We start from the raw sequence: 16727 nt of genomic DNA, 5'->3' as shown, positions 1-16727 counted from the left end.
ACTGTCTGGTAAGGCAAGTTCTCAATCCCTGAAAGTTATCTTTTTATGAAGATCCTGAAGAAAATAAGATAAATGAGGAAACATGGAAAAGGAACTTGTGTGTTGACCTGGGAGGTCTTTGGGATAAGAAATATATAGCAAGTTGATGTCAGAGGCAGAAAGGAATAGGTGTGGTGTTGGAAGAAAAAGTTAATCACCAAATAGTATTTCTGCCCATCAGGAAACACTTTTTGAAGGTTACCTGATATTAAGTTAGGATCTTAGTACCAGCATTTTCCAGACATCTTTGTGACTCACCAAAAGACGTCACTGCCAGTCTTTGGCTGCTCTAAAACTGAGACGCTACATAACCACTGATTGGTGGATAGGGTCTCCTTGTCGGCTGCAAGGCTGGTTCTTCTGAGGTGTTGCAGGCTCTGGGGCTGGCAACATGTGTCACTGCACTCCCCAGCTGGTCAGCCAGGTATGTTCCCCTGCATCTCTGACCCCACCCCTGAGTCAACGCAGAGCATGGATCCAGCCTTAGTCCCCGCCTCCCCAGCTGCCCCTCACAGGTGTGGGGTCACTCTAGAAGCACTGCTGGTGTCCCTCCCAATGGGAAGGGCTGTCTGTAGCCCAGCGTGTCAGGGAGGGTGTCATGCAGTGCCTCATGCTGCTAAAGCATATGTGCTGTTTCTTCCAGGAATTGCTACTTGCTGCCATCACCTTGTCATTTGTAATTTACTGCATGAGTGGATCTTGATGTATTTATCATTGACAGTACTGAATGTATAAGTGTTATTGGAAAATTTTCAAACCAGGGTGTATTTTCAAAAAGCTGCATGGTTAGTTTTTCAGAAAAGCTGTTTCATATTGACTTCCAAAGAAGGTTCTGGACCTAAGACACAACCACCTCCTGTCAAATATGAGTGCAGTTTGTCATTTGAAATGCCCTACTGCCTACTTCAGTCTGAGCCCATTTTGCCCTCTGTAAAGTGGGGCTACTGGTGCTTGCCTGTGAAGAATGTGTGAGCATCAAGGGAACAAACCTGGCACACGAGAGGCACTTGGTAAACATTAGAGGTGTTTCATCCTGAGGGTAAGTTTATCTCTGCTGATTGTTAACACACATGCTCTCCGATATTTAGAACCAGCTGGAAAATATTAAGAGCAAAGAAAGAGTTTTTATTCTTTGATATATAAAAACCAAGAAGACTTTCATGGGTATACAACATAGTTTTTTTTGTCTTTTTCTTTTTTTTTAAGAAGAAAATTGCAGAAATATAGACTTGGGTAGAAAAATACACTCAAGCAGCTGCTCAAGACAATTTGTAACTCCTAAAATTATGAACAATAGCACACAAATCTCAGTATAAGCCTTTTTTTTCCTTAAAAAAATTATTCACATTTGTTTAAAAACTTAAGATACGGTAAGAAATATAACTTTCCTTCTTGGTAACACACCTTGTTTTTTGAGAAGATACTCAGTGACCAGCAATAACTTAGTGATAGAAACTTTGCCTTAGAGTTTTGGTTCTATGACACGTGTCATAGTAAAAGAAATACTTCCTACTCCTGGGGCCCCCAAATGCTCATACAGGTCATTGGAGCCCATAAACTTGGGGGTCCTAGACCTCAGAGGGGGAGCATCCTTGGTCTTCCCTGTATTTTAGGACCAAAACAAACAGTGATCCTGGCATACAAATAACAAAAACAAAGGTGCAGGAGACCACAGCTACTCAGTAAAAGCTATTTATGTCCAATAAATAGTTTCTAAGAGAAAAATAATTTTCTTTTCACTTAATGAATTCAGGAGAAATAAAAACATTGTGATACACGGTTTGACATCTGTTCTCAAACTGACATCCATAAAGTCAGTTCTGCCACTGACCAGCAGGGGGTGCTAGACCACAGGAGAAGCAGCTGCGTAGTTTCCCAAAGGTCAACCTACAAAAATACATCTACCTGTATTTACATGGAAACTTTTTTGGGTGAAAGTTTAGTTTTCAAAGGATAAGCGTAACATTTTCTCCTCAACACTGGGTTCAAGCAAAAAATACATATAAAATTTGGATGAAACATGAATAAACCTTTAAGATTACTAAATATGTAAATATTGATCGAATATCAAAGGGAAGTGACAATGAATTTACTCTGTGTTAAAAATCTTTACATTTCATGTGACTTGTTATTTAAAAGGAAAGATGCAGAATGCATACATCTGAATGGCTGAGACCTCTCAGAGGCCTGAGTGACATGTGGCTGGCTTGGCCACCATTCCTCATGGAAACATGTCAAAACCACCCTCAGAGTCACAGTCCCAGGAACAGAGTGGTGTTTATCTCAGAGTAGATAATGGCTTTTGATCACAGATGGTGAGCTGCACCTTCCACTCTCTTCCAAAGTTAAATTCACCTTCAAGGGTCTCACAAAGTTGCCCACAAGGTGAGTCCCCCGCCACGACCACCATGACCACTTCACATGGGTTCTCTCTTCCCAGCGAGGTGTGGGAGTTCAACACCCACTTGGCTATTTGAGACAGGACTACAAACTGTGAAATTCTGAAATTCATCCTCTGCAGTCATGCTTAGTACAGGTTTGGGTGCACTTGCTCTTAAATTCCAGTCTCTGCCTTCTTGCCACATTCTGTCTTCACAGCCTTCTGGCCCATCAGCAGGATCAGTGCAAGTCGGCAGGAAGCACAGTGAAAACATGACGACTATTTACTGGGTTGGCCAAAAAGTTTCTTTGGGCTTTCTCATAGCATCTTACAGAAAAACCCGAATGAGATTTTTTGCCAACCCAATACAAAAGTAATTTAAAGGCTTCATTTTAAAAAAAGTATGTTTTTAAAATTTAAAAATGAAATATTTTCTGCACTTAGGTCATTTCTACCACTTCACAAAGGTGCTGGACCCTGCACCTGGGCCAGTATAGACTGTGCACGTGTGTGTATTTTATGTTCTATGGAGAAACTCTATAAAGTTTTTTTCTATTCATGAATTGAAAGAAAGAATAGGGTTATGGATGAAAAGGGAGGGATAAGTAAAAACAACAAATAGGAGGAGTGAAGTATACAATTTTTTCTTGTTTTAAAATTGGAATAGAATTTTAGAAGTGTTTCTCCTTGGTAAACTGAGCTGTCTGGTTCCTGGCCCTACAGGGTGACCGCCGGCCCGTGCTCCTCCACCCCTCCCGGGGGCAGGGCCAGGCTGTGGCGGGGGTCAGAGCGGAGGGAGCTGAGAAGCCTCTGGACGCTGCCCTCCCGCCCGGGGCTGTGTAGGCTGGGCGCCAGGCCTGCGCCGTTGACGCGCGCGAGGCTGCCTGGAGGCGGCCTGGGGGCCAGCCGGGGCTCCAGCACGCCCTCGAGGACCACGTCAGCCTCCTCGTCGCTCTCCATCTCGTCCGGGGGCAAGTTCTGCAGGACATGGGCCGCGGGCAGGCTGTGGCGGCTGGCCGTGCTGTCCGAGGAGCGGCCGGAGCTGCCTGAGGCACGGCTGCCCCGCACCACGTTGTTCCTCTGGTTGGCAGGCTTGACCGTCACGATGAGGTTGTGGCTGTTGGCGATCATCATGTCCGTGACCTGGTCCAGTGTCTTCCCGGCCACCTCAATCCCGTTCACCTCCAGGACCTCGTCATCCACGGCCAGAAGCCCGGTGCTCTCGGCGAGGCCGCCAGGCACCATGCGGGAGATGAAGACGCCAGGCACCTTCTCTAGCCCCTGCGGGGCCACACGCACACTCGTGCCGTCACGAATGTAGAAGCCCAGCGGCTTCTGGCAGCCGTGCCGGTACAGCCTCACGCGGCGGTGCGTCTCAGGGAGGATGTCCACGTCGATGATGGAGGACACCGGGCGGAAGTCGTGCGGCAGGCCGATGTGCAGGTGTGTGCGCCGGCGGGGGCCATCTTCCCGCAGGGCCAGTGGGCGCCGCCGCCTGGACAGCGAGCCCGCCCCAAAGCTGCAGTGCTCAGCCTCTTCTGGAAAAGCACAGAGAGGACAGTGAGAGCACAGATCGGGGGCAGCGGGGAAGCACAAGTCAGGCTGCGCTGAACACTCAGAGCGTCAGGTAAGTCCTGACTTTCTGCAGCTCGCCTCCCACCACCTCTCTGATGTGTGATCCCAGGAAGTCTGAGACGGTGAGTAAATCAAATGGTGTAAAGAACTAACTAAAACACAGAACTCCCACACATGCCTTGGAGCTGAATCATCAATTCATTTTGTCACACGTCAGCTTTTGGGAGAGTCTCGGCTTCTTGGATGACATGCAGGCTACTAGCTTCACTAGTGGTTTTGATGAGCCCACAGCAATCCTGCCATCGGCCAAACTGGCCCAACAATATTCACCAGGCAAATGTTGGATGCCAAGTTCAAGCACAATCACCTCCCTAAATTCAGCTCTAAAGGCAACCAACAGAATGGTTGAAAGGTTAAGACAATTAACAATAGATGCAAGGTTTAAACGTGCCTGACTGGATTCTGCAGTGACAGTGGAGCAGGGACACCAGGAATGGCCCCCCACCTGGACAGCAATGGCAGGGGCAGAGTCTGTCTGATGTAACTAATTTGGAACTTGAGAGTCTGTTGAAGGCTCAACTTCCAAGGGAAGAGCTGGATGCTAATTGCAGTCAATTCTGGGTAATTTCAACTCTTAGTGCAGTAGCAGCTACCTAGGCCACCCCCAGCACCCTGGCAGGCAGCTGTGCACTGATCCTGGAGCAGTTTGTGGGACCTGTCCTCCAAACATCAGGTATCTGCTCTGACTACTGATTGATCCTTCTCATCACAAAGGTGTAGACGGGTGGGTGGCTTTTGCTGCACCTCCCTGTGTTGTTGCAAGCCCCTCCCCTTCCACCTGAAGGAACATTCCGGAGAGTAAGAGGACTGGCACCCTTTCTCTCCCTTCATTTTTCACCTTTTCCCATTTTGGGAGCCAAAGCTTAAAGTCCAGGACATTGAAAACAGCTGCATATATAGGGAAAGTTAGAAAGTGACTGTGCATGCTCAAGGAAAGGCTCAGAAAGGACCTTAGAAGACCTTAAGTTCACACTTTAATGCTGATACTCAGCACAAAGACAGTCTACAACAATTAAAAAAAAATAAGAAAAACAACCATAGCAAATCCTGGGGAAGGGGTACAATCTAATTTCCAGAGCTACCACATTATGAATCCCCATTGTTCAACAACAACAGACAATCACAAAGCCTACAAAGAAACAAGAGTGTGCCCCAACTCAAAGGAAAATCATAATAGAAACGGTCCCTGAAACAACCTGATGGCAGATTTACTAGACAAAGACTTTAAAACAATGGCCTAAGACATGATTAAAAACAAACAAAAAGATATAGGGCAAATCAACAAAACCATGTGTGAACAAAATGGAAATATCAAGAGAGAGACAGAAAACCTAAAAGGAAACTAAATTGAAATTCTGGAGATGAAATTACAATAATGGAAAGTAGTGAATGGGGGATTCCAAGGCAGATTTGAGCAGGCAGAAGAAGGAATTAGTGAACTTGAAGACAGGACAGTAGAAATTATCCTTTCTGAGGAAAAACAACAAAAGGTTAAAGAAAAGTGAACAGAGCCTAAGCAATCACCAGGACATCATTAAGCAAACTGACGTGTAGTTTGTGAAACACTCAGAAGGAGAAGCAGAGAAGGCAATGGCAACCTACTCCAGTACTTTTGCCTGGAGAATCCCATGGACGGAGGAGCCTGGTAGGCTATAGTCCATGGGGTCGCTAAGAGTCAGACACAACTGAGCGACTTCACTTTCACTTTTCACTTTCGTGCATTGGAGAAGGAAATGGCAACCCACTCCAGTGTTCTTGCCTGGAGAATCCCAGGGATGGAGGAGCCTGGTGGGCTACCGTTTATGGGGTCGCACAGAGTCGGACATGACTGATGCGACTTAGCAGCAGCAGCAGCAGGAGAAGAGAAAAGGGTGGAGGGACTATTTGAAGAAATAATGGCTAAAAAGTCCCAAATGTGATGAAATGTGCAAATGTAAAAGCCCATGCTCAACGAACTCTAAGAAGAAGTCAAAGAGACCCAAGATGACAATATAATCAAACTTAATTAAGACAATGTAATTTTACATGCTCCAGAACCCAGAAGCAGTAATACGAAAGGAGGCTGGGGCAGACCCACCTGTTGATCTCAGAGAGTCTCCTGGGTAGGTAGAAGGCGACTGCAGATCACCCTAGGGACACAGGTGCTGGTGGCAGCCATTTAGGGGAACTCATTCTGTCACATGGACTCTAGCACTGGAAAGTGCCATCTTTGACTTCTCCCTCTAGCTTATTAGCTTCAGGACCCAGCCCATCCCCTGCCCAAGTCTGAAGGCACCAGCACTGGAACTGGGCAGGGACACAGCCCCACCTACCAGCATGCAGGTTGCCTAAAGACCCCCTGAGTCCACAGCTACTCCTGCAAACACCTTCTCCACCAGAAGGCCCTGGCACCACACACTGGAGCTACAGCCAGTGTTCCCCTAGGAACACTGCAGCTAGAGACTCCAGGACCTAGCTTTGCTCACCAATGAGCCTCAGAGCCCCCTGAGCCCTGGCCACCAGCAGAGAGACACCAGCCCCAGGAACACCACAACCAGAGACTCCAGGACACAGCTTCACCCACCAGTGGGTGGACACTGGCCATAGGATTACTGCAGCTTGCCTTATCAGCTCTCAGGCAATCAGCAAGCTGGCCACAGTCTCAGGATATCTCAGGATCCAGCCGTCAACAACCCCCCCCCCCCCAACAGTGGGATGAAACCTGCTATGAAACCCCAATGGCCTTTCGGTGAGAGGCCTCAGGACCTGGCTTCAACCACCAGTGAGCCAGAACTAACCCCTGGACCCCCGGTCCCCAGAATCACTCACCTTAAAGCCAACAGCAGCTCTGAGATACCTTAGAATCCTCAGCCAGCTGCCCAAGGAGAAAGTCCCATTCACCAGCAGGCCGGTATCAGCTTTGGGATACTGGAGAACCTATCCACCAACAGGCCAACACTAGATCCAGGAAATCTGGTTCTGCAGCCATCCACCCTGGAACCAGGCTCCACCCAACAGTGAGCACTAGACCTGCAGGCAGGCAGGGTTCTGCAGCCAGCTGCCCTGTGACCTGGCTCTGCCACCCAGAGGCCAGTGGTCTCCACCCACAGTAGAGCCTGGCAAACCAGCAGACAGGGCCAGCTGCACCTACCAGACTGCCCATAGGGTCATCCTGCTGCAACAGAAGGGCCCACAAGCCCTCATGCAGCATATAGCTCTGGTGACCAGAGAGGTGTGTGCTGCGAGGAGCATGACATCTCCTAAAAAAGGCTGCTTCTCAAAGATCAGGAAATGTAACCAACATATGAGATACACAGAAATAAAAACAGCAAATTAGGCAATAGAGGAACAGATTCCAAAAAAAAAAAAAAAAAAAAAACCCATAAGAACCAAGAGAAATAGAGATAAGCAATTTACCTGGTAAATAGCTTATGGTAATGATCATCAAGGTAATCAAAGAACTTGGGAGAAGAATGGATGAGCAGATTGAAAAGTTAGAAATTCTAAACAAAGAGCAAGAAAATATAAAGAATGATCAGAGACATATAATAACTAAAATGAAAATACACTAGAAGGAATCAACAGCAGATTAAATGATACAGGTCTGGATCAGCGAACTGGTAGACAGAGCAGTGGAAATCAGAGTAGTGCAAGCTGAACAGAAAAAAATAAGATGAGGATAGTTTAAGAGGTCTCTAGGATAATATCAACTGTACTAAGATTTGCATCAAAGGGGTCCCAGAAATAGAAAAAGGGGCTGAAAATACATTTAGGATATACTAGCTGAAAACTTCCCTAACCTGGGAAAGGAAGCAGACATCCAGGTCCAGGAAGTAGAAAGCCCACGCAGGATCAATCCAAAGAGGACCACACCAAGATAATTTGTAATTAAAATGGCAGAAATTAAGATAAAGAGAATATTCATGGCAGAGAATATTAATGGCAGCATTAATATTAAAGGCAAAAACAAAAGCAACACACAAGGGGTTTTTCAGCAGAAACTCGGCAAGCCAGAAGGGAGTGGCACCATATATTTAAAGTGATGAAAGGGAAAAACCTACAACCAAGAATATTCTACTTAGCAAGGTTCTCATTCAGATCTGATGGAAATAAAAAGTTTTACAGCTAGGCAAAAGCTAAAAGAGTTCAGCACCATGAAACCAGCCTTACAAGAAATGTTAAAAGGACTTCTTAAAGCAAACAAGAAAAAACTACAACTCGAAACATGAAAACTATGAAAGGAAGAAAGCTCACCAGTAAAACCAAATATATAGGAAAGATAGTAAACCTACCACATACAATGGTAGTAGGAAAGTTAAAAGACAAAAGTAGTACATCATCTGTATCTGCAATAGGTAGTTAAGGGATAGAAAAACAAAAAATATGTAAAATGTGATGTCAAACAGTAATTGTGGGGGGAGGGGAGTAAAACTGCAGTTGTTTAAATGTGTTTGGAATTGCGAGATCAACAACTTATCATCCCTCATGGTAACCACAAACCAAAAACCTATAATACAAACAAAAGAAAAAGTTTTCCAAACATAACACTAAAGATACTATCAAAAGACAAGGGAACAAAAAAAGAAAGGATAAAAAAAGAGCTACAAAGCAACTCAAAATTAACTAAAATGACAATAAGTATGTACCTATTAATAATTACTTTCAATGTAAATGGACTAAATCCTCCAATCAAAAGATACAGAATGGCTGAATGCCTAAAAAAACAACAGCCATGTATATGTTGCAGGAGACTCACTTCATATCTAAAAACACATGAAAGGGGATAGGCAAAATTTATTCCATGCAAACGGAAATGGAAATAAAGCCAAGAAAGAATACTAGACAAAATCGATGTTAAGACAGACTGTAACAAGTAACAAAGAACGACATTAAGTAATGATCAAGGTATCACCCAAGTAAAACTATATAATAGTTGTAGATATATACATACTCAACACAGTAGCACCTAAATACAGAAAGCAAATGTTAACAGACACAAAGGGAGAAACCAACAGCAGCACAGTAAAAGTGAGGGTCTTTAACATCCCACAAACACCAGCAAGGGCTTCCCTGGTGCCTCAGTGGTAAAGAATCCGCCTGCCAGTGCAGGAAATGTGGGTTCAGTCCCTGGGTTGGGAAGACCTGCTGGAGAAGGAAATGGCAACCCACTCCAGTATTCCTGCCTGGGAAGTCCCATGGACAGAGGAGCCTGGCAGGCTGCAGTCTATGGGGTTGCAAAGAGTCAGACACAGCTGAGAAACTAAACAACAACAACATAAACAGATCAGACAGAAATCATTAAGGAAACTGGTCTTAGATGACACATTAGATTACACGGACTTATAGAATTCCACCCAAAAGCATCAGAATATGCATTCTTTTCAAGTGCACATGGATAGATCACATGCTGGGCCATAAAATAAGTCTTGGTGAATTTTAAAACATTGAAATCATGTCAAGCATCTTTTCCAACCACTATGCTATGAGACTACAAAACCAACTACAAGAAAAAAAAAAAAAAACTGCAAAAGACAAAAGCATGTAGAGGCTAAACAATATACTACTAAAGAACCAATGGATCTTTAGTAAGATGAAATAAAAAAATATTTGGAGACAAATGAAAATAAAAACACACTGATCCAAAATCTATGGGACACAGCAAACGTAAGAAGAGTTTACAGTAATACAAGCCTACCTAAGGAAACAAGAAACATCTCAGACAACCTAACCTTTCACACAAGGGAACTAGAAAAAGAACAAACAAAACCCAAAGTTAGTAGAAGGAAATAAATCATAAAGATCAGCAGAAATAAATGAAATAGAGACTTAAAAAATAGAACAGATGAAACTAGGAGCTGGTCCTCTGAAAAGATAAATAAAATTGATGAATTTTTAGCAAGACTCATCAAGAAAAAGCTATCAAAAAAGACAATTATAGGCCAATATCTCTGATGAGCATAGATACAAATATTCTCAACAAAATGTTAGCAAACTGAATCCAACAATATATTAAAAAGATCATACACCACGATTACACAGGATGAATCCAGGGAAGCAAGTATGGTTCCACACTCAAAGATCAGTCAATGTGATATAGCATTTTCACAAATTTGAAGGATAAAAATCATAGGATCATCTCAATAGATCCAGAAAAAGCTTTTGACAGAATTCAACATCTATTTATGATAAAAACTCTCCACAGTGGGCATAGAGGGAACATACCTAAAGATAAGAAAGGTTGGACCTTGTTTTCATCACCAGTCACAGCCACAACTGGGTGTTGTTTTTGCTTTGGCTCCATCTTTTCATTCTTTTGGAGTTATTTCTCCACTGATCTCCAGTAGCATACTGGGTACCTACCGACCTGGAGAGTTCATCTTTCACTGTCCTATCTTTTTTGCCTTTTCATACTGTTTATGGGGTTCTGAAGGCAGGAATACTGAAGTGGTTTGCCATTCCCTTCTCCAGTGAATCGCATTCTGTCAGAACTCTCCATCATGACCTGTCTGTCTTGGGTGGCCTTACACGGCATGGCTCATAGTTTCACTGTGTTAGACAAGGCTGTGGATGTGACTGGTGATGGAAGCAAGGTCCGATGCTGTAAAGAACAATATTGCATAGGAACCTGGAATGTTAGGTCCATGAATCAAGGCAAATTGGAAGTGGTCAAACAGGAGAATGGCAGGAATGAATGTCAAAATTCTAGGAATCAGCAAACTAAAATGGACTGGAATGGGTGATTTTAACTCAGATGACCATTATATCTACTATTGTGGGCAAGAATCCCTTAGAAGAGATGGAGGAACCATCATAGTCAACAAGAGAGTCCGAAATGCAGTACTTGGATGCAGTCTCAAAAATGACAGAATAATCTCTGTTTGTTTCCAAGACAAATCATTCAATATCACGGTAATCCAAGTCCATGCCCCACCAGTAATGCTGAAGAAGCTGAAGTTGAACGGTTCTATGAAGACCTACAAGACCTTCTAGAATTAACACCCCAAAAATATGTCCTTTTCATTATAGGGGACTGGAATGCAAAATTAGGAAGTCAAGAAACACCTGGAGTAACAGGCAAATTGAGCCTTGGAGTACAAAACAAAGCTGGTCAAAGGCTAACAGAGTTTTGCCAAGAGAATGTACTGGTCATAGCAAACACCCTCTTCCAACAACACAGAGAAGACTCTACACATGGACATCACCAGATGGTCAACACTGAAATCACATTGATTATATTCTTTGCAGCCACAGATGGAGAAGCTCTATAGAGTCAGCAAAAACAAGACTGGGAGCTGACTGTGGCTCAGATCATGAACTCCTTATTGCCAAATTCAGACTTAAATTGAAGAAACTAGGGAATACCACTAGACCATTCAGGTATGACCTAAATCAAATCTCTAATGATTATTCAGTGGAAGTGAAAAATAGATTTAAGGGACTAGATCTGATAGAGTGCCTGATGAACTATGCACAGAGATTCGTGACATTGTACAGGAGATAGGGAGCAAGACCATCCTCAAGAAAGAGAAATGCAAAAAAGCAAAATGGCTGTCTGAGGAGGCCTTACAAATAGCTGTGAAAAGAAGAGAAGTGACAAGCAAAGGAAAGATATATCCATTTGAATGCCGAGTTCCAAAGAATAGCAAGGAGAGATAAGAAAGCCTTCCTCAGTGATCAGTGCAAAGACATAGAGGAAAACAATAGAATGGGAAAGACTAGAGATCTCTTCAAGAAAATTAGAGATACCAAGGGAACATTTCATGCAAAGATGGGCTCAATAAAGTACAGAAATGGTATGGACAGAAGCAGAGGATATTAAGAAGAGGTGGCAAGAATACACAGAAGAACTGTACAAAAAGGAGCTTCATGACCAAGATAATCACGATGGTGTGATCACTCACCTAGAGCCAGACATCCTGGAATGTGAAGTCAAGTGGGCCTTAGGAAGCATCACTACGAACAAAGCTAGTGGAGGTGATGGAATTCCAGTTGAGCTGTTTCAAATCCTGAAAGATGATGCTGTGAAAGTGCTGCATGCAATATGCCAGCAAAGTTGGAAAACTCAGCAGTGGCCACAGGACTGGAAAAGGTCAGTTTTCATTCCAATCCCTAAGAAAGGCAATGCCAAAGAATGCTCAAACTACTGCACATTTGCACTCATCTCAGATGCTAGCAAAGTAATGCTCAAAATTCTCCAAGACAGGCTTGAATAATATGTGAATCGTGAACTTCCAGTTGTTCAAGCTGGTTTTAGAAAAGGCAGAGGAACCAGAGATCGAATTGCCAACACCTGCTGGATCATTGAAAAAGCAAGAGAGTTCCAGAAAAACATCTATATATGCTTTATTGACTATGTCAAAGCCTTTGACCGTGTGGATCACAATAAACTGTGGAAAATTCTGAAAGAGATGGGAATACCAGGCCACCTGACCTGCTCCTTGAGAAACCTGTATGCAGGTCAGGAAGCAACAGTTCAAACTGGACATGGAACAACAGACTGGTTCCAAATAGGAAAAGGAGTATGTAAAGGCTGAATATTGTCACTGTGCTTATTTAACTTCTATGCAGAGTACATCATGAGAAATGCTGGGCTGGATGAAGTGCAAGCTGGAATCAAGATTGCTGGGAGAAATATCAATAACCTCATATATGCAGATGACACTACCCTTATGGCAGAAAGTGAAGAAGAACTAAAGAGCCTCTTGATGAAAGTGAAAGAGGAGAGTGAAAAGTTACCTTAAAGCTCAACATTCAGAAAACAAAGATCATGGCATCCAGTCCTGTCACTTCATGGCAAATAGATGGAGAAACAGTGGAAACAGTGACAGACTTTGTTTTTTGGGGCTCCCAAATCACTGCAAATGGTGACTGCAGCCATGAAATAAAGACACTTACTCCTTGGAAGAAAAGGTATGATCAACCTAGACAGCATATTAAAAAGCAGAGACATTATTTTGCCAACAAAGGTCTGTCTAGTTAAGGCTATGGTTTTTCCAGTAGTCTTGTATGGATGTGAGAGTTGGACTATAAAGAAAGTTGGTGCCAAAGAATTGATGGTTTTGAACTGTGGTGTTGGAGAAGACTCTTGAGAGTCACTTGAGCTGCAAGGAAATCCAACCAGTCCATCCTAAAGGAAATCAGTCCTGAATGTTCATTGGAAGGACTGATGCTGAAGCTGAAACTCCAATACTTTGGCCACCTGATGCAAAAAGCTGACTCATTTGAAAAGACGCTGATGCTAGGAAAGATTGAAGGCAGGAGAAGGGGACAACAGAGGATGAGATGGTTGGATGGCATCACTGACTCGATGGACATGAGTCTGGGTAAACTCCGGGAGTTGGTGATGGACAGGGGGGCCTGGCGTGCTACAGTCCATGGGGTCGCAAAGAGTTGGACATGAGTGAGCGATTGAACTGAACTGAAGAAAGGTCATATAGGATAAGCCCACACTTAACATCATACTCAACAGTGAAATGCTCAAAGCACTTTCCCTAAGATGAGGAAGAAAACAAGATTGCCAACTTTCACCAGTTATATTCAACATTGTATTAGATGTCCTAAGCAGAGCAGACAAGAAAAAGCAAAAAGAGGAATCCAAATTGGAAAGAAATAAAACTGTCACTATTTAAAGATAACATGCTCCTATACATAGAAAATCCTAAAGATGCCACCAAAAACCTACTAGGCCTCATCAATTAATTCAATAAGGTTGCAGCATACAAAATTAATATTCAAAATGTTTCATTTCTATATATTAAGAATGAACTATCAGAAAGAGAAGTTAAGCAAACAGTCTCATTTATAGTCATATCAAAAGAGAATAAATTACATAGGAATAAATCCCAGGAGGTAAACGACCTGTGCTTGGAAAACTAGAAGACACTAACGGAAGGAGTTGATGATGACACAGATAGAAGGAAACATACGCTGTCGACTGAAGAGTCATCATAATACTGTGAAAATAACCGTGCTGCTCAGGGCAATCTACAGATGTAATGCAATCCCTGTCAAAATACCCATGAGACTTTCCACAGAACTACAACAAGTAATTAAAAAATATGTATGGAAACACAGAGAACCTGAATAGCCAAAACAATCTTGAGAAGAACAGAGCTGAAGGTAACACGCTCCCTGAGTCCAGGCTATTATAAAGCTATACTAACCAAAACCATATGGTACTGGCACAAAACAGACACAGATCAATGAGACAATAAAAAGCCCTCAAATAAAGTGTGGGAGGCAGGTGGCTGTGGCCTTGCCAGGCCGTGCTGGACCTCAGCACCCAGACACCTCACGCCTACAGGCCACACTTCCACCCACCCACTCCCCTCCGTTCTTGTAACTGCTCAAGTTGGGAAGCTCCAGACAAATGTAGAAACCAAGGCACATTCTGCCCGCCTGACAGAAAGCCCCTGCCCTGGTGCTCAGAGGGGTGTCCTCAGCTTTTCCTGCCGATTAGGCTAGGCCTGCGGGGAGGAGAGGGCCTCTCCAGGCGCCCCGCCTGCCGTCCAATAAGCCGGGTCCACTGTCCTCCGTCTTGTGCTGCTGACTCAGTTTCTCCAGACACAAGCTGAGGCGGTCTGCTTTCCTCCTAGCAGAGTTAACATCATGGAGAGAAGGAAGAGCTGAGGAATGAGTGTGGTTGCTGTCAGGATCACAGGAGAGCCCCCGTGACTGCTGCATGGTCACCGGAGGAGCACCCAGACCCACAGCACAGCAAGTGGTGCAAGCAGACTGCTGGCTTCTGCGTAAAAGAATTCTACAAATGAAAGGGATTCCAGACAGAAATGAGAGCGCGGAGGGGAACGGTGGGGAGGGGGAGTGGCCCAAGAACGTCCTTCTACCTTTCGGTGACGCGTACCCCACGGGTTGAGAAGCTCACACGGAGACTTTAATTAACCGTCACCCAGCTGCGTGCAAATACTGCCTCCAGTCTGAGCTTGTCCAGGGTAGCTAAGGCCAAGCAGCTCCCCTGCCCATGATTAAGCAGACATGGGAGCCTCCCGGAAGAGCTGCACTGCTGGATCAAACACAAGTCAGAACGAGTCTATTCTTAGAGACACTGGAAACGTCAACATTTAAAAAGTCTGCCACATAAGCTGAAAAACAAAATGTGCCACATATTGCAAAGGAATCTGAAACTCCTGCAGTTTTCTTTCCTCACTAGCTTTGTCCTGAAGCCTCAAGACCTGTCTCCTTAGACTGTTTTCCCTCAGTGCCCCTGATAAACTCAGTTCCTGCAGCGATCAGAACTCCCTGGAGGGTCCCCCCACCCCCAACCCCAGGCACTCAGCTCTCTCCACTCCCAGCTCTGATTCGCTGGGCTGCAGGAACTCAGATGCCACTTCCAGATGCTCCGTCTTGGCCCCCACCACCCCACCCCCTGTTTTCCTCAAAGGAAGCTGTCCTGTTAGCCCCCATCTCCCCCAAGAGTGCAGCCCCCGGGCTTGCTGAGCCCCTGTGGGGGAAGCATGGTGGGACGGCTCCAGGGGCACCCGAGGGCCACATACTGATCCTGCGCCAGGCATCGGTTTGGCATCATGGTGCTTTTATCAGGTCTGGTTCCAGAATCAAAGGAAGTTTAAAGAGGATTTTAAAGAAATGACTCAAAATAAATGCAGAGTCAGGCGTAGGGCAGTGAGTCCTAAAGACCTCCCAGCAGTAAACTGCTCTAAGGATCAAGGAACGCATGGCTCGGGAGCCGAAAGCCAGCCTGGCACCTGCCAGTCTGTGGCCATATGTCCCTTCCTGCACCGCAATGGTTCAGCTGGTTCCGGAACCAAGATCTTGGGTGGGGCTGGGGTTGGGCTCAGGCCAGTCAGGGCCCCTCTTGGAGCTGTGGTCCTAGGACCCTTCCTAGAGGTAAACCTGCATTTCAGTTCTCTCTGGGAGGAAGGGGCTGCTTTAGGGTGTGGCACCTCCCGACGGCAGACACAGCTGTTCTAGCAGGGGGTGCACAGGCTCTGGGGGGCTTGCCGTGGACACTCAGCACATGTCTAAGCATCTCTGCTAATCATCCCAGGAGGGAAGCCCTGGTAGCCCTGGGTCACTGGGCCATCTTGGGGACGAAGGGATGCAGGTGCACTGTCTGTGCCATCTGCAGAGACCCCCGCAGACCAGTGTCAGGAGCCTGGAAGGAGAGCACAGGAAGCAGGGCTGAGGGCTGCTCACAGGGCTCCCGGGGCGCGGCCTTCTCAGAGGCTGTGAGCGCCACGTCCAGATCAGGGAGGGGCCCTGAACTGTGTCCGTGAACTAGAGTCGGCTTCTGGGGCTTGTGCTTCTCAGGTGACAACATCTGTTTTGACCAGCACAGAGGTGTCTTGTGTGCTTGTGTTCTGCTCCCAGTTGCTTGACTTTTCTTTTTTTTTTTTTTCCCCTCTCCTCTTTCCACGAAAGATGCTAGTTGCCTACCTGCCCCCTGCCCCCGCCCACCCCCCTGCAACTTCAGCAGGACAGGCTCTGTCAACCCCGAGGCTGGCTCTCGGTTGACCAAACTGCAGATGGTGGTCAGCAGGTCTCAGGCAGTGGCCTCCACCTACGTCGGGGCCAGGGACTAACCAGCTTCCTAGCCTCTCTGCCTCCCACATAGGTTGGGTTGTGGGACGGCCAGCAGCCTCCTCCCCCAACCCCAAAAACTGACTGAGTGACAAAGCTTCCTTATAATCACACCTGTGGATCCACCCTTTTTGATAAA

The 16727-nt window shown here is 45.3% G+C and overlaps 1 protein-coding gene across 1 annotated transcript in view; it reads right to left on the bottom strand.

Annotated features, from left to right (window-relative positions):
- Window positions 1-1161: 1161 nt before the first annotated feature.
- Window positions 1162-16727, bottom strand: part of PARD6G (par-6 family cell polarity regulator gamma) — a 78262-nt gene continuing 62696 nt past the window's right edge. Inside the window, exon 3 of the mRNA XM_055559201.1 lies at window positions 1162-3957. Within this exon, the coding sequence (XP_055415176.1) occupies window positions 3137-3957 (821 nt within the window). The 3' untranslated portion in view covers window positions 1162-3136. The remainder of the gene's footprint in view (window positions 3958-16727) is intronic.

Source organism: Bubalus kerabau, chromosome 21, assembly GCF_029407905.1.
Source record: "Bubalus kerabau isolate K-KA32 ecotype Philippines breed swamp buffalo chromosome 21, PCC_UOA_SB_1v2, whole genome shotgun sequence".
In the NCBI taxonomy this organism is placed as follows: Eukaryota; Metazoa; Chordata; class Mammalia; order Artiodactyla; family Bovidae; genus Bubalus; species Bubalus kerabau.
This window is presented reverse-complemented; position numbering and strand designations above follow the sequence as displayed.